The sequence below is a fragment of the Schistocerca cancellata genome, chromosome 1, assembly GCF_023864275.1.
Source record: "Schistocerca cancellata isolate TAMUIC-IGC-003103 chromosome 1, iqSchCanc2.1, whole genome shotgun sequence".
Lineage (NCBI taxonomy): Eukaryota > Metazoa > Arthropoda > Insecta > Orthoptera > Acrididae > Schistocerca > Schistocerca cancellata.
Genome location: NC_064626.1, coordinates 706,157,308 through 706,176,659, shown reverse-complemented (window position 1 = coordinate 706,176,659; position 19,352 = coordinate 706,157,308). Strand labels below are relative to the sequence as shown.

At 43.5% G+C, this 19,352-nt stretch overlaps 1 protein-coding gene across 1 annotated transcript in view; it reads left to right on the top strand.

Annotated features, from left to right (window-relative positions):
- The window catches only part of LOC126184735 (CUB and sushi domain-containing protein 3), a 556,957-nt gene that overhangs the window by 489,000 nt on the left and 48,605 nt on the right, over positions 1-19,352 (top strand). The window contains exons 8-9 of the mRNA XM_049927276.1: positions 10,073-10,222; positions 18,973-19,149. Of these exons, the coding sequence (XP_049783233.1) occupies positions 10,073-10,222; positions 18,973-19,149 (327 nt within the window). The remainder of the gene's footprint in view (positions 1-10,072; positions 10,223-18,972; positions 19,150-19,352) is intronic.

The following is a 19,352-nucleotide window of genomic DNA, read 5'->3' as shown; positions in this document are numbered from 1 at the left end:
GTTGGGAAAGGAGTGAGACAGGTTTGTAGTCACTCCCCGATGTTATTCAATCTCTATATTGAGCAAGCAGTGAAGGAAACAAAAGAAAAATTCGGAGTAGGTATTCAAATCCATGGAGAAGAAATAAAAACTTTGAGGTTCGCTGATGACATTGTAATTCTGTCAGAGACAGCAAATGACTTGGAAGAGCAGTTGAACGGCATGGATACTGTCTTGAAAGGAGGGTATAAGATGAACAACAAAAGCAAAACAAGGATAATGGCATGTAGTCGAATTAAATCGGGTGATGCTGAGGGAATTAGATTAGGAAATGAGAGACTTAAAGTAGTAAAGGAGTTTTGCTATTTGGGGAGCAAAATAACTGATGATGGTCGAAGTAGGGAGGATATAAAATGTAGACTGGCAATGGCAAGGAAAGCATTTCTGAAGAAGAGATATTTGTTAACATTGAGTATAGGTTTAAGTGTTAGGAAGTTGTTTCTGAAAGTATTTGTATGGAGTGTAGCCATGTATGGAAATGAAACATGGACGATAAATAGTTTGGGCAAGAAGAGAATAGAAGCTTTCGAAATGTGGTGCTACAGAAGAATGCTGAAGATTAGATGGGTAGATCACATAACTAATGAGGAAGTATTGAATAGGATTGGGGAGAAGAGAAATTGTAGAATACTTGACTAGAAGAAGGGATCAGTTGGTAGGACATGTTCTGAGGCATCAAGGGATCACCAGTTTAGTATTGGAGGGCAGTGTGGAGGGTAAAAATCGTAGAGGGAGACCAAGAAATGAATACACTAAGCAGATTCAGAAGGATGTAGGTTGCAGTAGGTACTGGGAGATGAAGAAGCTTGCACAGGATAGAGTAGCATGGATAGCTGCATCAAACCAGTCTCAGGACTGAAGACCACAACAACAACAACAACATGCTACAAATACTGGGATTTCTTTTATTCCGTTGTGCACGTACTCGCTCGTGGAAATTAGTGCGTTAGTCTTTCATTGATAGGTCTTCCGAACGAGATTTTTTTGCAGCTGTGTGTTTTCTCAAACCTCTTAGTAATATGAATCATGTAGACAGGCTCCGTGGAAACCGCAACGTCGGAACTGATTTCGAATGATAAACGAACGCCGGCCGTTGTGGCCGAGCGGTTCTAGGCGTTTCAGTGCGGAACCGCGCTGCTGCTGCAGTCGCAGGTTCGAATCCTGCCTCGGGCATGGATGTGTGTGATGTCCTTAGGTTATTTAGGTTTAAGTTATTTTAATTCTAGGGGACTGATGACCTCAGATGTTAAGTCCCATGATGCTCAGAGCCATTTGAACCATAAACGAAAGATTCATAATAGTACAGAGATCCTACAATTGCTTTCCTCAGACACGATACCAGATACACTATGTGATCAGAAGTGTCCGGACACCTGGCTGAAAACTGCTTACAAGTTCGTGGCGCCCTCCATCGGTAATGTTGGAATTCAATATGGTGTTGGCCTACCCTTAGCCTTAATGACAGATTCCACTCTTGCAAGCATACGTTCAATCAGGTGCTGGAAGGTTTCCTGAGGAATGGCAGCCCAATCTACACGGAGTGCTGCACTCAGGATAGGTATCGATTTCTGTCGGTGAGTCCTGGCACGAAGTCGGCGTTCCAGAACATCCCAAAGATGTTCTATAGGATTCAGGTCAGGCCTCTGTACAATCCAGTCCTTTACAGGGATGTTATTATCGCGTAACCACACAGCCACAGGCCGTGCATTATGAAAAGGTCCTCGACCGTGTTGAAAGATGCAATCGCCATCCCCGAATTTCTGTTCAGCAGTGGGAAGCAAGAAGGTGCTTAGGACATCAATGTAGGTCTGTGCTGTGATAGTGCCACGCAAAACAACAAGGGGTGCAAGCCCCCTCCATGAAGAACGCGACCAAACCTAACACCACCGCCTCCGAATTTTACTGTTGGCACTACACACGCTGGCAGATGACGTTAACAGGAATTCGCCATACCCGCACCCTGCCATCGGATCGCCACATTGTGTACCGTGTTTCGTCACTGCACACAACGTTTTTCCACAGTTCAATTGTCTAATGTTTACGCTCCTTACACCATGCGAGGCATCGTTTGGCATTTACCGGCGTGATGTATGGCTTATGAGCAGCCGCTCGACCATGAAATCCAAGTTTTCTCACCTCCCGTCCAACTGTCATAGTACTTGCAGTGGGTCCTGATGCAGTTTGTAATTCCTGTGTGATGGTGTGGATAGAAGTCTGCCTATTACACATTACAACCCTGTTCACTGTCGGCGGTCTCTGCCAGTCAACAGACGAGGACGGCCTGTACGCTTTTGTGCCGTACGTGTCCCGTCACGTTTCCACTTCACTATCACATCGGAAACAGTGGTCCTAGGGATGTTTAGGAGTGTGGAAATCTCGCGTACAGACGTATGACAAGTGACACTGAATCACCTGACCACGTTCGAAGTCCGTGAGTTTCGCGGAGCGCCCGATTCTGCTCTCTCGCGATGTCTAATGGCTACTGAGATCGCTGATATGGAGTACCTGGCAGCAGGTGGCAGCACAAAATACCTACTACGAAAAACTATGTTTTTGGGGGTGTCGGTATACCTTTGATCACATAGTGTACCTCCTAGTGCGAGGGGCTCTCTCTCATTTGTCGGACATTAGTTTCCGCCCTAACAGTCTGGCTTTACACGTAAGCAGCACGCTGCGCACGGCGGATGTGCATGTAGCGCACACCTCTCCTCTGGTTCTATTAACATAATTGCGTACTACGATACGATCTCGGATGTGCTAGCTCGCCGAGAGCACTTCTCTCAAAGGTCAGAGAGATACCGTTAACAACCTACATAAAGGCCTTAGTAATAGCCATGCAATGTCATTAGTTGGAGGATAAAAGTTAAGCCCGCCGTAATACTGCTACGCAGCTACCCAGATCTCGATACGGGGTCAGATTTCGTCCAGATGCACATCTTTTCTAGCGCTTTTACCGGTGCTGTTCATAAAGTCTTTCGAATTTAACAGTCGTCTCGGGGCAACGACGTTTCATGTCTTCCTAAAGTCTTGCACATCAAAGAAATTTCCACACTCGTTTGTATTTAATTACATCCCTCCCTCGTACTTCATGTGAAACACACTGCCAACTATTAAAACTGCTGCGCCATGAAGACAGCATTCTAGAAACGTCAAATTGGCGTGAAGAGTACCGCATACTTGGCCGTGAGAATGATTAGCATTTCAGTGCAGGCGCACGAAGCAGGAAGCATTAATGCCGTCTACATTATGTACGAGGACTTGCTGAAAAGCAATGCCTCCGAATTTTTTATGTAAAGACTCTTAAACCTTTTTAAATAGAACAAACATTATTTACATTCTACATCTTTGTTCTTCATGTCTAGGGAATTCCGCATTGTAGCGTGTAACACGGCTGTGTGTAAAGTAACTTTGTCGGTGCGTGAGAAACCGGGTGCTGCAATCGAGTTTCGATTTCGAAGAGTGCGTGCACGTATGAAGCACTCTCTACTTCAGCATGACAACACCAGATCACACACGAGCGCTGCGACATCTGCAACAGTCAGACCCCTCGGGTTCACTGTCGTCGATCACCCTCCATACAGCCCCGACTTGGCTCCATACGATTTTCAGCAGTTTCCAAAACTTAAAGAACACTTTCGATGACTTCACTTTGACAGTGCTGAAGCTGTGCAAGCAGAGGTGATGTTGTGGCTCCGACAACGAAGTCAAACATTCTGCACCGACAGTATCAGCAAACTGGGGTCTCTTTGGGTTCAAATGGCTCTAAGCACTATGGGACTTAACAACTTAGGTCATCAGTCCCCTAGACCTAGAACTACCTAAACCTAAGTAACCTAAGGACATCCCACACATCCATGCCCGAGGCAGGATTCGAATCTGTGCCCGTAGCAGCGCGGTTCCGGACTTAAGCGCCTAGAACCGCTCGTCCACAGCGGCCGGCTCTCTTTTTGGGAGATATGCGTTTGTCGCCAGGTAGGCAGAACGAATAAAGGTGTAGAATGTTAATAACGTTTGTTTTATTTAACAAACATTAAAAGTTTAAGATCATGTGTGCAATGGGTTTCTCATTGATAAATCTCATTTGAATGTTGGTTGCGAGAAGGCCGTGCTACGCCTCGTGTAAGAAGGAGGAAAGTCTAGCTGCATGTGTAGGAATTGGACAGTGGCAGACTTGGGTCTAAGGTTATCGTCCCGCGATAATGCGGCTCGCGTTGGTCGGAAACCCCAGACTGTTATGAGAGTATGGAACTGCTAGGTTTACAGCAGCCGTACTCAGCGTCATATGGGATCTGAGCGTTCTCTTGTGACTAGCGTGCGAGAGGGTAGACGTATTTTCGTTTTACCGTGTAGAATAGTACAGCCGCGTCACGTAACTTGAATCTGGAAACGGTGCTTTTGCAGCAACACAAATGTCCAAGTATCCAAGACAAGACGTATTACGTCTGCAGCATCATGGGCAGTCAACAGGGCTACCGTTGTTGCAGCTTCCTCTGATGCTGCATCAGAGACACGGGCGCCAACAGCCCTGCGCCCAAGGTGGTTGGAACAGAGGGAGATGGCGTTACCTATGCTGACAACAGCCACTGGCTAAAGTCAGGGTTTGTTGCAGCCCGCCATTTTGTGGAGACCTAATTCACTACCTCCTGTCACGGCCGCCACTTTTTATATACAGCGACAGAAAAATAAAGGGAGATAAATTTAAATTGCGATTTTACTTCAATGAATACTGAACTTACAAATGTTAAAGTTGGAATGAATGTTACTTGAATGTTAAGTTAAATGTTAATGACCCTCACAAAGTTGTTTTTCCCCTTAATTAGGAGTGCCTTTAAAGGAATCTAAGTTTTCAGGGCTGCCCAGTTATGCCTATGTTTAACAAGTTTATATGCATGATGTAGGTTCGTACAGTACGCGTGATGATCAAATGGCAACGGTACGAAGCCGTAGCCTCCGCACTCAGCACCGTTGCTGTTGCACGCCACTCGCCTGAAAAGCTTTTTTAAGTTTTTTCTCATGTTAGGCAGCGTGGCCATCTATACTCGTAGCACACTCTGGGATGTATGAATGTAGTGGTCTCAGTTTTTGGGGGAGAAAATATTAGTAAATTATAGTTCCAACGTCCGCCCCGATAGCTGAGTGGTCAGCGCGGCGGTCTGTGACGCCAAGGGGCCTGGGTTCGATTCCCGCCTGGGTCGGAGATTTTCTCCGCTCAGGGGCTGGGTGTTGTGTTGTGCTCATTATCATTTCATCATCATCAGTGGAAGGCAACGGGAAACCGCCACTGGAATCACTTCCCTAGACGCTCATGCGGTGGACCTCTCTGACGAGGCTTCCCCCATGACAAGATCTGCCGTTAGGCAGAACGCAAAGTAGTAGTTCCAACGCAAAGATGGCCTATTGCGACGGAACCCGACAGCGTGCAGGCTCGAACTAATACTCATTAAGCCGCAGAAACGAATATCTAAGCGTGAGTATATGTAAACTTAAAGCACAATTCTCCGAAGTTTCTGATGTGATGAAGCTGCTCACTTTTGAATAAATATTTGTTTATACGATAGTTCTCTTTAACAAAACAACCACTTTCGTATTTCTATTCACAAGATATTACGCGTCATAATTTCAATAAACTCAGTTCTCTAACTAATTCCGTAATGGCTACGGTGCAGAATACAATTAGATTCGCTCCGATAACACGTCTTTCTACAAACAGTATCTCAAGCGATAGTAAAGTATTATTAATCCAGTGTCAAGGAGGCTACATCAGCAAAGAGTAGCAACGCCTACACAGAATTTATTCTCCCAGTAAGTTTCTTTCACTGCCGCAAATATGTCAGTTCTCCAGCGCGCATAGCGTGGAGATCGTTGAATTAGGTCTGTCAGGGCTTCGATAGGCAAACATTCTAGGAAGTGACCTCAAAATTAGCACATTCCTGATTTGCGTCGTTACAACTAGAACTGGGTATCTGCTAAATATGAGGAGCGAGGTCAGTTTACTCGATTCAAAACTCACCAGCGAGTCCTCCGATCTCACTGTCCCATAAGCACGGACATTCGACTCCCCATTTAAGCGAAAACTCGCCACTCGTGTCCGTCGTCGGATACACGTGTAGAAAGGAGACAGAGTACACTAGTTTGCAGGTATAAACTAGGACATGCGACATTGTGGCTGCATACGCAACTACTGGGGACTACAGCTATTGTCCACTAATTTATATATAACTCTTTGGTGTAAATTTATTTTAATATTTAATCACTATTCAGAACACGTTGACATACTCACGCTTTCGACACGTTAACTAATCTGTGACGACACTACAAGAAAACAGGACATCAGGATGACGTGCGTTCTCTAAAGTTCGATTAATTTGGCTCTGAGCACTATGGGACTTAACATCTAAGGTCATCAGTTCCCTAGAACTTAGAACTACTTAAACCTAACTAACCTATGAACATCACACACATCCATGTCCGAGGCAGGATTCGTGCTTGCGACCGTAGCGGTCTCGCGGTTCCAGACTGAAGCGCCTAGAACTGCTCGGCCACAGCGACCGGCGTCGATTAATTATTAAAATAAATTTACAGTAGTCGTCGAAAAAGTTACAGAAATGAATGATAAACTGCATAATTCCGCATTAGCCCGCAAACGTGGGTTCTATGACCAAAGCAGTATACAAATAGCGCGCTTTTGGTCGTAGGGACATGACAGTGACGTTGCTCTGTGCCGAGTTTTCGTTTTACGGAGCCCGTATGCTTTTTCATGGTGGAGGCGGGAGAAACAAGAATGCAACCACATTTCCTCTGGACGAACTTTTATGTTTTTTCCTATGAACCGTGCTCTATAGCACAGACTTTTTTCCAGACTCTTCTGATGGAGCACCATTTGGAACTGTGTACACTGCATCACTTTTATTTTCAAGTTGCACCCTCCACAGCCTCACAAAACACAGGCTCGTTAGAGGCCAAATGATTCGGACCATCAGTCATTCTCATCCCGCCACTGCTCCTTTACAACAACACTCAACTTGCGTGCGAAGTCACGGCCAGCCTTACACTCCAGCAAGCTTCGGTAGAAGTGAAATTCCAATCAAGAACCACTGCCAAGATGAGAAACATAGAAGTAGATATCCTCGGTGTAACAAAGCAGCTTAAATCACTTAATAAAGGCAAGGCCTCCGGTCCAGATTGTATACCAGTCAGGTTCCTCTCAGAGTATGCTGATAAAATAGCTCCATATTTATCAACTATATACAACCTCTCGCTCACAGAAAGATACGTATCTAAAGACTGGGAAATTGCTCAAGTCACACCAATACCCAAAAAAGGGAAGCAGGAGTAATCCGCTGAATTACAGGCCTATATCACTAACGTCGATTTGCAGCAGGGTTTTGGAACATATACTGTATTCGAACATTATGAAGTACCTCGAAGAAAACGATTTATTGACATATAGTCAGCACGGATTCAGAAAATATCGTTCTTGTGAAACACAACTACCTATTTATACTCATGAAGTAATAAGTGCTATCGACAGGGGATGTCAAATTGATTCCACATTTTTAGCTTTCCAGAAGGCTTTCGACACCATTCCTCACAAGCGTCTTCTAACCAAACTGCGTACCTACAGACGCCTCAGTTGTGCGACTGGATTCTTGATTTCCTGTCATAAATGTCACAGTTCCTAGTAATAGGCGGAAAGTCATCGAGTAAAACAGAAGCAATATCCGGCGTTCCCCAAGGAAGTGTTATAGGCCCTCTGTTGTTCCTGATCCATATTAACGACATAGGAGACAATCTGAGTAGCCGTCTTAGTTTGTCTGCAGATGATACTGTCATTTGCCGTCTTGTAAAGTCATCAGATGATCAAAACGACTTGCAAAATGATTTAGCGAAAAGTGGCAATTGACCCTGAATAAAGAAAAGTGCGAAGTTATTCACATGAGTACTAAAAGAAATCAGCTAAATTTCGATTACGCGATATGTCGCGCAAATCTGAGGGCTGTAAATTCAACAAAATACTTAGGGATTACAATCACAAATAACCTAAATTGGAACGAACACATAGATAATATTGTGGGTAGAGCAAACCAAAGACTGCGATTCATTGGCAGAACACTTAGAAGAACAGGTCTACCAAAGAGACTTCTTACACCACGCTTGTCCGCCCTATTCTGGAGTACTGCTGTGCGGTGTGGGATCCGCATCAGGTGGGACTGATGGATGACATCGAAAAAGTAGAAAGAAGAGCAGCTCGTTTTGTATTATCGCGAAATAGGGGAGATAGTGTCACAGACATGATACGCGGAGTGACAATCATTAAAACAAAGGCGTTTTTCGTTGCGACGGGATCTTCTCATGAAAATTCAATCACCAGTTTCCTCCTCCGATTGCGAAAACATTCTGTTGGCACCCACCTACATAGGGAGAAATGATCATCACGATAAAATAAGAGAAATCAGGGCTAACACGGAAAATTTTAAGTGCTCGGGTTTCCCGCGTGCCGTTTTAGAGTGGAACGGTAGAGAGAGAGCATGAAGGAGGTTCATTGAACCCTCTGCCAGGCACTTTATTATGAATAGCAGAGTAATCACGTAGATGTAGATGTAGAAAGCGAGTCGACAAATAGGAAGTGACCGCAGCACCACCGTTCTCAGACTCCGCTCTACATTGGGAAGGAAGTGAGCCGGTATAGCTACTGGTGTAGCGGCGGGGCCATGATTTGTAATGTATGCAACCCTCAGCATTAGACGCCTAATCGCTGCGTTTCTGATGTCTAGTTTCTTCACTAAAGCACTGCGTCAAACTTGCCCTCACTGTTTAAAGCCACTGAACTGACACTCACGTATGAGTATGTACTTAGAAACGACATACTTTCATAGAAGAATAGTCATAATTTGGAACTTGGGAACTTACTTTATTTATGCGAAATTTCATTCGTCAAGCATGGACTATATCGTGGCAGATCAGCAGCTCGTATTAATTTAATTCTAACTGTTAGCTGCAGTAGTTCACAGTACATGATGCCTCCTATCATTTCACTACAAAAATGTACGATTTTCTGAATGTCATCAGTCGATTGACCCTTTTTAGGCAGAAGTACACAATAACATTCTATGAAAATTATTGATTGGTCTTAGGTGCAATTAAGCAGATCAGGACATTGTAGGTTATTTTGCATCTTTTGCAAATGATAAAAGTAGTTTGATCTCAAAAGTGCCTTTTCTAAATAAACAGTTTTTAACACTATCGAACTACGTAAAATAACCTACATTGCCCTTGGTCTGCTGCTGTGAAAAGATGTCTGTAATCTTCGCCAACACCAACTATGTAAATAAAAAATTCTCCACCTGAAGATTATGGTTTGAATCATCGAAACGCAAAATAAGCAAATCACTGACGCAGAAACTGTTTTATTTGTAACGATCACTTCAGATTCGCATAGGTTGTAATGTGAACAGCAGGCGTTGCGTTTATGACGTGTGAAGTCCATTGGATGTAGCCAATCTTACAGGTTTCTTTCAACAGTACAAAGAAGGAGCGCATGTTGCCCGTTCTGTCCTGACCTATCTCTATACAGGACATGTTCGACCCTGGTCCTGGTCAGCTCGTTCTCTCTCCTACCGAAAACGTCGTGTCACGGTTTTACGGGAGACCGGCACGCCTTCATTCGCCAGCCGCTTCGTTCTGTGAACTATAGCAAAGAACTGCAGCTGCGGGGAATAACGTACCCGTGACTGTCATTTAAGCTCAGTTTCATTCGACACTCAGCTGGGTTGGAGAAGGCATTACTGCTATAATTGGCAGCTTTGTGTGCTAAAATTGCGGAACCTGTGTACCTCCAAATCATCTACCAATTTAATCGTGAATTCTTCCGAACTATACTGTACATGCACAATGAGTAAAATGTGATTTGTGATCGATCATGATGTTGCAGTTTTAACTACAGCAGTGTATATGAGTGTACAGCTGAGTGGAGTGTGTTCGGGTGAAATAAAAGCATTGTCCACTTCAATGACGCCAGGTTCCGTTGTTGCAGGCGAGGTGATCGAGCGGCCGGCGTGGGGCAAGGACCAGCCCAACAACTACAACGGCGAGCAGAACTGCGTGGTGCTGGACGGCGGCCGCGGCTGGCTGTGGAACGACGTGGGCTGCAACCTCGACTACCTGCACTGGATCTGCCAGCACAGTGAGTGCCGCCCGAAGGGTATCGTGTTGTACACTATGAGCTGCAGTTTTATAGTTCATCACCAGAGGAATTTATTGTGTATATGTACGTCACATGACGTATCTGTTAAGTATGAGGATTGGACCTTTAATAGTGGCAACTAGGCATTCACAATTTATGCAAAAGAATTATGTTTCTCAAAACTTTACTTTCCTTCAAAGTGGCATTCTGTATAAGCTGGTGCCAGTGATGTGGAAGTCGTAGCATACCTTGTTGTGTCGTGAAAATATAGTAATGAGAGAGTACTCGATCCACAACGAACTTGATTTTGTCGTCACAGGACTATTAGGTTGGTGCATAAGTTCGTGGTGTTTTTGTTTTGCAAGTGCATATTGTCATTTGGAGATAGTGAGTGAAGCTGAGGACGCTAAAAAATGGAGTGACAAGTGGAGAAATCGTAACACTTCCGACCTATTCTTCTGTTTGAGCTCAATACAGGGGAGACAGCAGCGAGAAACATTTGCACCGTGCAGATAATGCCATTGGAGAAAGCACGGCAAGAAAATGGTTTTCCCGTTTTGAGGAGGATCGTTTTGATATTAGTGACTCTCCACGTTCAGGAAGACCTTCGGGGTTTGATGGAGTTCGTTTAAATGCGTTAATTAACAATGATCCACAGCGGGTGGCCGTATGTGCATTTCTGCTTGTCCGTCATCAAATGGCTCGTGAACAACACCCACCATTCCTATCCTATATCGTTACTGGTGACGAGGAATGCTGCCTTCATGCTAACACAAAGAAAAGAAAGGAACGACTGACCCCAAACAAAGTAACAACTCCCCGTACAAAGAGCTGTGGGCACCCACAAAAGATAACGTTACGCATCTGGTGGAACAGCGATGGCGTGGTGAGCTGCGAATTGCATACCTAAAGTGTAATCATCGCTGGTGGCATTTATAGTAAACAACTGAGAAGGCTTGCAGACGCAGTTCAAGAACAAACACCAGGAAAACTGCGCAAATTGATGCTATTCCACGAAAACGCCCACCCGCATCTTGCTAGACTGACAAAAAACACTGTACAGGAGTTGGTTTGGGAAGTCATTCCACACCCCCTTATTCACATGATGTTGCGCCTTCAGGTTTTCTTTTCCGCTCTCTATCGAACAGCTTTCAAGGAACCTCCTTTTCGGATGAAAATGCGCTCCGAACGTGGCTCCACGAGTCCCTCGCCTCAAAACACGTGATTTCTACACTCGCGGAATCGTAAAGTTACCCGAGTCTTGGCAGACTGTTGAAAATATTGAAGGATAATATACTCGTATTATTGATGACTAAAATCTCTCTGTTATGTGTATCTGCTGTGTCTATTCAGCTTATAGAAAACCGCTATAAACTTATGCACCAACAAAGCGTATATGAACGAACAGATAGTCTCTCACTCGTAGCAAGTATCTGGTTCCACTACACACCTTCAGCAGCGCCAGTTGTGTTGATAACTCGAGTGAAGTCGTATATTTACGGGCGAATCTCTGTAACAGTTCTGTAGCAAATGCCATGAAGTGCTTCCTCCAAATAAGGAAGCAAGCTGAAGCCACAAGGACTTAAGTCCAGAAAGTGTGGTAGGCGGTGCAACGCTTTCCAGTTCCAACGATCGAACAAATAAGTCACAACTTGCACCACATACTGGCTGCAGGCTGTGTTCTAAAAATGAACAGGTTAGAGAAAGAAGCGGCGACACTTCCTACTGGACCCGTCCAGCATTTCGCAGGACAACGCTCGGGCGCAAATGGCGCAAGTTGTGACCTTACTTGTTCGATCGTTGGCACTGGGAAGTTCTGTACCACTCACATCACTCCCCGGACTGAAGCCCTTGTGGCTTCGGCTTGATTCCTAAATTGAAGGCAGCACTTCATGGTATTCGCTTCACAACTGTTACAGAGATTCACCCTCAGTAAACCACTCCACTCGAACGATCAACACAACTGGCGCTGCTAGGGTTGAGCAATTCGGCGGTACGTCCATCCGGCCTCCCGCATGCCCACTATACGCCCTCGCTCAAAGTCCGTCAACTGCACATACGACTCCCACATCGCTGATATATTGCTCAGATGGTTCAAATGGCTCTGAGCACTATGGGACTTAACATCTGAGGTCATCAGCCCCCTAGACTTAGAACTACTTAAACCTAACTAACCTAACGGCATCACACACATTCATGCCCGAGGCAGGATTCGAACCTGCGATCGTAGCAATAGCGCGGTTCCGGACTAAAGCGCCTAGAACCGCTCGGTCACAGGGGCCGGCTAATGGTATACTGCACGTTGGTGACTACTTCGAAGGGGAGCAAAACTTTGAAACATGTATCTATTTTTTATAAGTTGAAAATAAACAGTTGCCGCTATTGAAGTTCCAACCATCGCACAAAATCTTTATGATCATTAAAAATGATGTGGATCTCTGCGGTACACAGATCGTCACGTGTACATCTTAAAACTGACAGAGCTAAACAGCTACTCTTCCTGTTTGTATCGGACTCTACTGTAGGTATAGATGTAGGTAGAGATGTGCACACTATGTACTGAGGAGATAAAACAGTATGACCACCTGCTTAAAAGCTTGTTTTTCCATCTTTGGAACGAAATACACCACTCATTCTGCGTATCAGGGATTCGAAAGTTTCTTGGTAGGTTCGTGGAGGTGTGTGGCATTAGATGTCTACACGCAGGTCATGTAATTCGCGTGAATAATGGCCCGCTAATTTGCGTACGCAGTGATGGCACCCGATAGCGAGCCAGATGGGTTCCACAGGATTAACATCAGGCTAATTTGGTTGCCGGGACATCATCTTGAGTTCACTATAATGCTCCTCAAACCGCTGTTCCATGATTCTGGCTCCGAGACACGGTCAGTTATACTGCTGAAAGATGGCATCGCCGTCGGGGGAGACATGAAGCTTGAAGGGATGCAGGTGGTTGACAGCTGTCAGCGTGTCTTCAATTACTACCACAGGTCCCACGAAATTGCAGGAGCATGTCTCCTTAGCGTAATACTGCTCCCAACAGCCTGCATCCGTGGCTCGCTACACGTTTCGAGCCGTCGTTCACCACGATGACGGCGTTTATGGAGATGACCATTGACCTATTGTGGCAAAAATGTCATTCACCTGAAGAGCCGATGAGTTTCCAGTAATCAACGGTCGAATCCCGATGGTCCCGTGCCCACTGCAATCGTAACTGACGATGTCGTTGGGTCAACATGTGAACACGTAGGGGTGGTCTGCTGCGGAGCTCCATGTTCAACAATGTACGATGAACGGTGTGTTCCGAAACGCTTGTGCGTGCGTCAGCATTGTGATCTTCCAGTAGAAACGCCACCATCTGTCCTACTTTACAGAGCAGACAAGCTTCCGAACTCCGCTTTCTCTCAAGAATCGTGGACGTCCCACCATTTAGTGCCTAGTGCAGTTTCTCTGACCCACCTCTTTTCGCAGATGCTCATGACAGTAGCACGTGAACATTCGACCAGTTTCGCCGTTTTCGAAATACTCGTTCACAGGCTCTGCGTGTCATTAATCTACCCTTTGTCAAAGACGCTTATCCCTGGATTTCCCCATTTGTATCCCATATCTTCGCTAGGGTGATCCCTCGTCCGTGTGTTTTTTGTTTCCGCATCACGTCTCCGCAACGCCACCAGGGGTCATCCAACGTCGCTGTGGGCAGTGGTCATTATGTTTTGCCTTATCAGTGTATACCACTGACGATGGGCTGTATGCCCGTTCATCAATTTGACAAACAAGTAGTTTTTAAGAGCAGCTCATTGTGTACATCGAACTGTACTTTACCGAATGATATATTCTCTTCTTCTGTGTGTGAGGAAGTTACCCTGAAAGTTTGGAGGTAGACCTACATCATTGTTACACTACACCAACTATATTTATCACAATGACTGCTAAGATGTCTGTTCCTCAACTTATGTTTCTCTTGAGAATTTCGTCATCCATTTAATATTTAGAAGCAAGAATTTTTGTAGCAATCTCTACTTGCACTGGTCGCACTGGGCCAGATATCTCACTTGCTACATTTGAGCATCTGTGGCTTTATTCCTTCACAGCCAGGTCGGCGTACAATACTCAGTTGTAGCAGACGCAAAAATGTGACCTGCTGAGATGGCAATCACCGTACCCAAACCTGTGGGCGTCAGCCTCGCGCACTGCCCACGCCGCGCGTTCACCTCTGCACGGTATTGCGCAGTTGAGCGACGCCCAGCCAACAGCCTCTGCCTCGTCGTACAAGCGTGTAGCACAGAATTACGTCACGTTTAGTCTATCCCGGAAATTTAGAGAGGAAAATGCAATTTTGGTCAGTAATTTCGATGCGTTAATAGTCCGTTCCTAAGTGGCACATAACGGTTTCTGATAAGCCTTAAGTTTTTCACCATTGTTGTTGTTCCTGCGATCTTCAATCTGAAGACTGTCTGGATGCGTCTCTCCATTCTAGACCAATCTATAGAAGCCTCTTCATATTCTAATAACAAGTATAACTTACGTTCATTTGAGCCTGCTTACTGTATTCAAACCTGGATCGACCTCCAGAATTTTTTTCCTCGCATATTTCTCTCCACTACCAAACTGACTAGTTCTTGATGTCTCAGGGTGTTTCCTATCAATCGATCCCTTCTTTTAGTGAAATTGTGCCATAAATTTCTTTTTTTACAGTTACATTCATTTCCTATTTATTACTAATTAATCTTCAGCATTCTTCTGTAGCACCACGTTTCAAAAACTTCTATTTTCATCTTTGCTGAACTAATTAAGTCCATATTTCACATGCAAGGCTACACTCCAGACAAATACCTTCATAAATGACTTCCTGTCGCTTAAATTTGTATTTGATGTTAGCAAATTTCTCTTTTTCAGACGTGCTTTTCTTGCTAATGCCAGTCTGCATTTTATATTCTCTCGAGTTTGGGCATCATTGCTTACTTTGCTGTCGATTATCAAAACTGGTCTACCACTGTTAGTGACTCATTTACTTAAAATTATCTAAAAAAACTGTTACTTTCGAGGAAACAAAACCTCAAATGAAATATTATGTCAAAGTAAATAATGCAAATGTTTGATATTGTGCATTTGTAGCAATGACATTTCCGCATTCGTACTCACGCTTTAAGAAAATTAACATTTCCTTTGAGAATTTCAAAATTAAAATACCTGTTTATAAGCTGCTATTTATTCGGTTCTGATGTGTGTTTTGCAGCATTCCGCACCATTTTGGAATATCGACACGTTAATCAATGTTGTACGATGCCATCACAAGCAAGAGGAGATGGGTCTAATACCAACGAATTTGATAAATATAAAAATTGTCGTAGTCTTTATCTGCCATTTAAGCCCAATGTCCTCTCTCACCTATTCATGGTGTGAAAACATATCCAGGAGCTGATATATTTTCTGATCATAACCCTTTAGTAGCAAAGTTCCATGTGAAACTGAAAGCCATACAAAAGAAACAAAAGAAGGACTATATAAATACAACTATTCTAAGAGACCCCTTGACTAAACAAAAGACTTCTGAAGAGATTAATAAGGAATTAGTTAGGATAAAGAATAATCAAACAGAAGACATTGATGGCAAATGGGAACTTATAAAAGACACATTAAATAATGCATGTAAAAACACAATGGCGACCAAACACGACAACATGAAAAAGAAGTGGATGACAGAGAAGATATTACAATTGATGGAACAAAGAAGAATACTTAAAAATAGAGATGAAAGTGAGTATAAAAGATTACATGCAGAAATACGAAAAGAAACACGGCGAGCAAAAGAAGAATGGTACAAGGAACAATGCTCTGAAATTGAGAGTTATGAAACAAGACATGATAGTTTCAACTTACACAAAAAAGTTAAAGATTTAGCTGGACTTAATAAAAAGAAAAGTACAAGTTTATTGTTAGATAAAAATGACAAAATAATTCCTGATGTTAAAGGTAAACTGGACAGGTGGACAGAATATGTCAAAGAACTATTTGAAGATACAAGAAAAGATCAAAAATTTTATGATAACATGATCGGAGAACGAGGACCAAGCATATCGAAAGAAGAAATATTACATGTTATCAACAAATCAAAGACAGGAAAAGCCCCTGGACCGGATAAGATACCAAATGCATCCTGAAACTCATAGGAATAGACCATATAGATATATTTGTACAATTGTTTAATGATATTTATAATTCGGGAATTATTCCTAGGGATTGGTTGACATCTACCTTTGTTACATTACCCAAAAAGGCTAATGCCAAAACTTGTAATAATCACCGTACAATAAGCTTAATGAGTCACACCTTAAAGATATTTCTAAAAGTTATACACCAACGAATATACAAAAAAGTAGAAGAAGGTATAAGTGAAACACAATTCGGTTTTAGAAGTTCCCTCGGTACAAGAGAAGCATTGTTTGCTTTTAACATATTAGCGCAACGATGTATGGAGGTTAATCAGCCACTATATGTGTGCTTCCTGGATTATAATAAAGCATTTGACAAAGTTCGTCATGATCATCTCATAGAATTGTTAGAAAAGAAAACACTTGATAAGAAAGACATCCGCATTATATATAACCTCTACTACAATCAAACCGCAACCGTGAAGGTAGAAAATGAGTTATCGAATGATATAGAAATAAAGAGGGGTGTGAGACAAGGTTGCGTTCTCTCACCCTTATTGTTTAATATGTATTCAGAAGACATATTCCAGGCAGCTCTATCAGATGAAATAGCTGGCATTAAAGTGAATGGGCTAAACATTAACAATGTTAGGTTTGCTGATGACACTGCACTACTAGCTGGAAACCTCAAAGATCTACAATTACTTCTTGACAAAGTCGCAGAAAAAAGTGAAGAATTTGGCTTGACTCTTAACGTAAGCAAGACTAAGTTCATGGTGATATCTAAAACACACCAACAAGAAAATCTTACAATCAATAGGGAAAGAGTCGATCAAGTACGTAAATTTAAATATCTCGGAACAATTGTAAATGAGGAGATTGAAAGCTCAGAAGAAATTAAATCGAGAATAGGACAGGCCAGAAGTATCTTTAATAAGATGAAAAATGCATTCTGTTCGAGAGACATTTGTTTAAACACAAAAATGAGGTTGCTAAGATGCTATGTATTCTCAAAATTACTATACGGAATGGAAGCGTGGACATTGAAAAAGAAGGACATGAACAGTTTAGAAGCTTTTGAAATGTGGGCATATAGAAGAATACTTAGAATTAGTTGGGTGTCGAGGATTACTAATCAAGATGTCCTAAGAAGAATGGGAAAGGAAAAATAATTAATTAAAACTATTAAAGTAAGGAAGCTACAATATTTAGGCCATGTTATTAGGGGAGTAAATTACAAAATATTGCAAATAATACTAGAAGGGAAAATTTGTGGGGAGAGAACGAGGGGTAGAAGACGGACATCCTGGATTGACAATTTAAAAAATTGGTACAACTGCTCAACGTCAGAACTCCTTAGATCAGCCAAATCAAGATCAGAAATTGCCATGATGACAGCCAACCTTCTTAGAGGAGACGGCACATGAAGAAGAAGAAGTCCTCTCTCAGTATACAAATTCAACACCGAAAAAGAACAACAGCGTGTTAACTCATGTTAGCTGGTACACAGCGGTAACAGGACCACTGCGGTGTGCTGGGAAGTTTGAAAAGTTTGATGAGGTGCTAGCGGACGTAAAGCCGTGAAGGCGGGCCGTGAGTCGCGCCTGGTTCAGTGGTAAGAGCACTTGCCCTCGATAGGCAAATATTCCGGTCCGATTCCCGGTCCAGCACACAGGAAGTTTCACTGCCGTGTGTTCTTTAAGGCTATCTCGGCGTACCGAATATTGCTGAGGCTCTCGATTGTACACTACAAGGTGTCGCTGAAGCTGAAATAATCCTGGTGAATTTTCGCACTATCCGAGTAACGTCTTAAGTCCAAGAGCTTCAGCTACATAATAATGAGACTTTTTATAGATTAAAAATCCGCTTAAAGCTTCGAAATCGGTTCTGGAATACATTGAGAAAAATTGCTAGCAACTGAAACGTATTTTTGTTTGTATAAATATGTTTCTCAGTTGCCAGTAATTTTTTGTAATTTATTCCATGGCGGGATTCGAAGCTTAAAGCTTCATTCTCAGGTGCCACCAACTGTGAACGAGAGGAGGCCCTACTAACGTACAAGTATTCTGGGGTTCACGTACTAAAATGATAGCTACATTTATGGAAAGTGGTGTACTCACATAACTACGAGAACATAAATACGCGGTGATCAGGGCACTCAGTCATGGGGGATCACACCCACGTCAAACAAACGCACAGCGTTCCAGTCCCACGCATTTGTTTGACGTCGGGTGATCCCCCATGACTGACTGGCCCGCCGCATATTTACGTTCCCATAATTATGTTAGTACCCTACTTTCCACAACTGTACCGCTGACTTTAGTATGTCAACCACATAGTACTTGCACATTAGTATCCTCTCGTCTTGTTAGCAGCTGTTGGCACCTAAAGATGAAGCTTAAAGTTTCGAAACTGGTCTGGGAATAGATTCAGAAAAATTACTGGTAACTGAAGAGGATCTTTATTCTACAAACATGTTCCTCAGTTGTGGATGTTCATCTGATATAATATTCCGTAATAATGAGACAGTACTGTGTTGAAACAGACCCTCGGATGGGGGACCACTGTTTTTCACGAGCCTTGTCGCTTCTTTGGCAGCTCCGTCGACGTGCGGCAGCCCCGACAAGCTGCTGAACACGACCATCGAGGGCGACCAGCAGAGCGTGGGCTCGACCATCACGTACCGCTGCCCGGAGGGACACCGGCTGGTGGGCAACGGCACGCGCCTCTGCGGCCAGGACGGCTTCTGGACGGGCACCGCGCCCGCCTGCCACTGTGAGTACACCAGCTCACTGCTTTTGGTCGGGCGAGAGTTAATTTTCCTACGAAAACTAAATCAGAGACGAAATTTCTTAGCAGATTTGCAAATGTTACTGGAGAGCACATATAACCTCTTCGTCAATCACCTTTTTATGATCAGTTAGGGAAGAGTGTTGTATTTTGATGATAATGTGCATAGCAATACGTGGTGTTTCTTG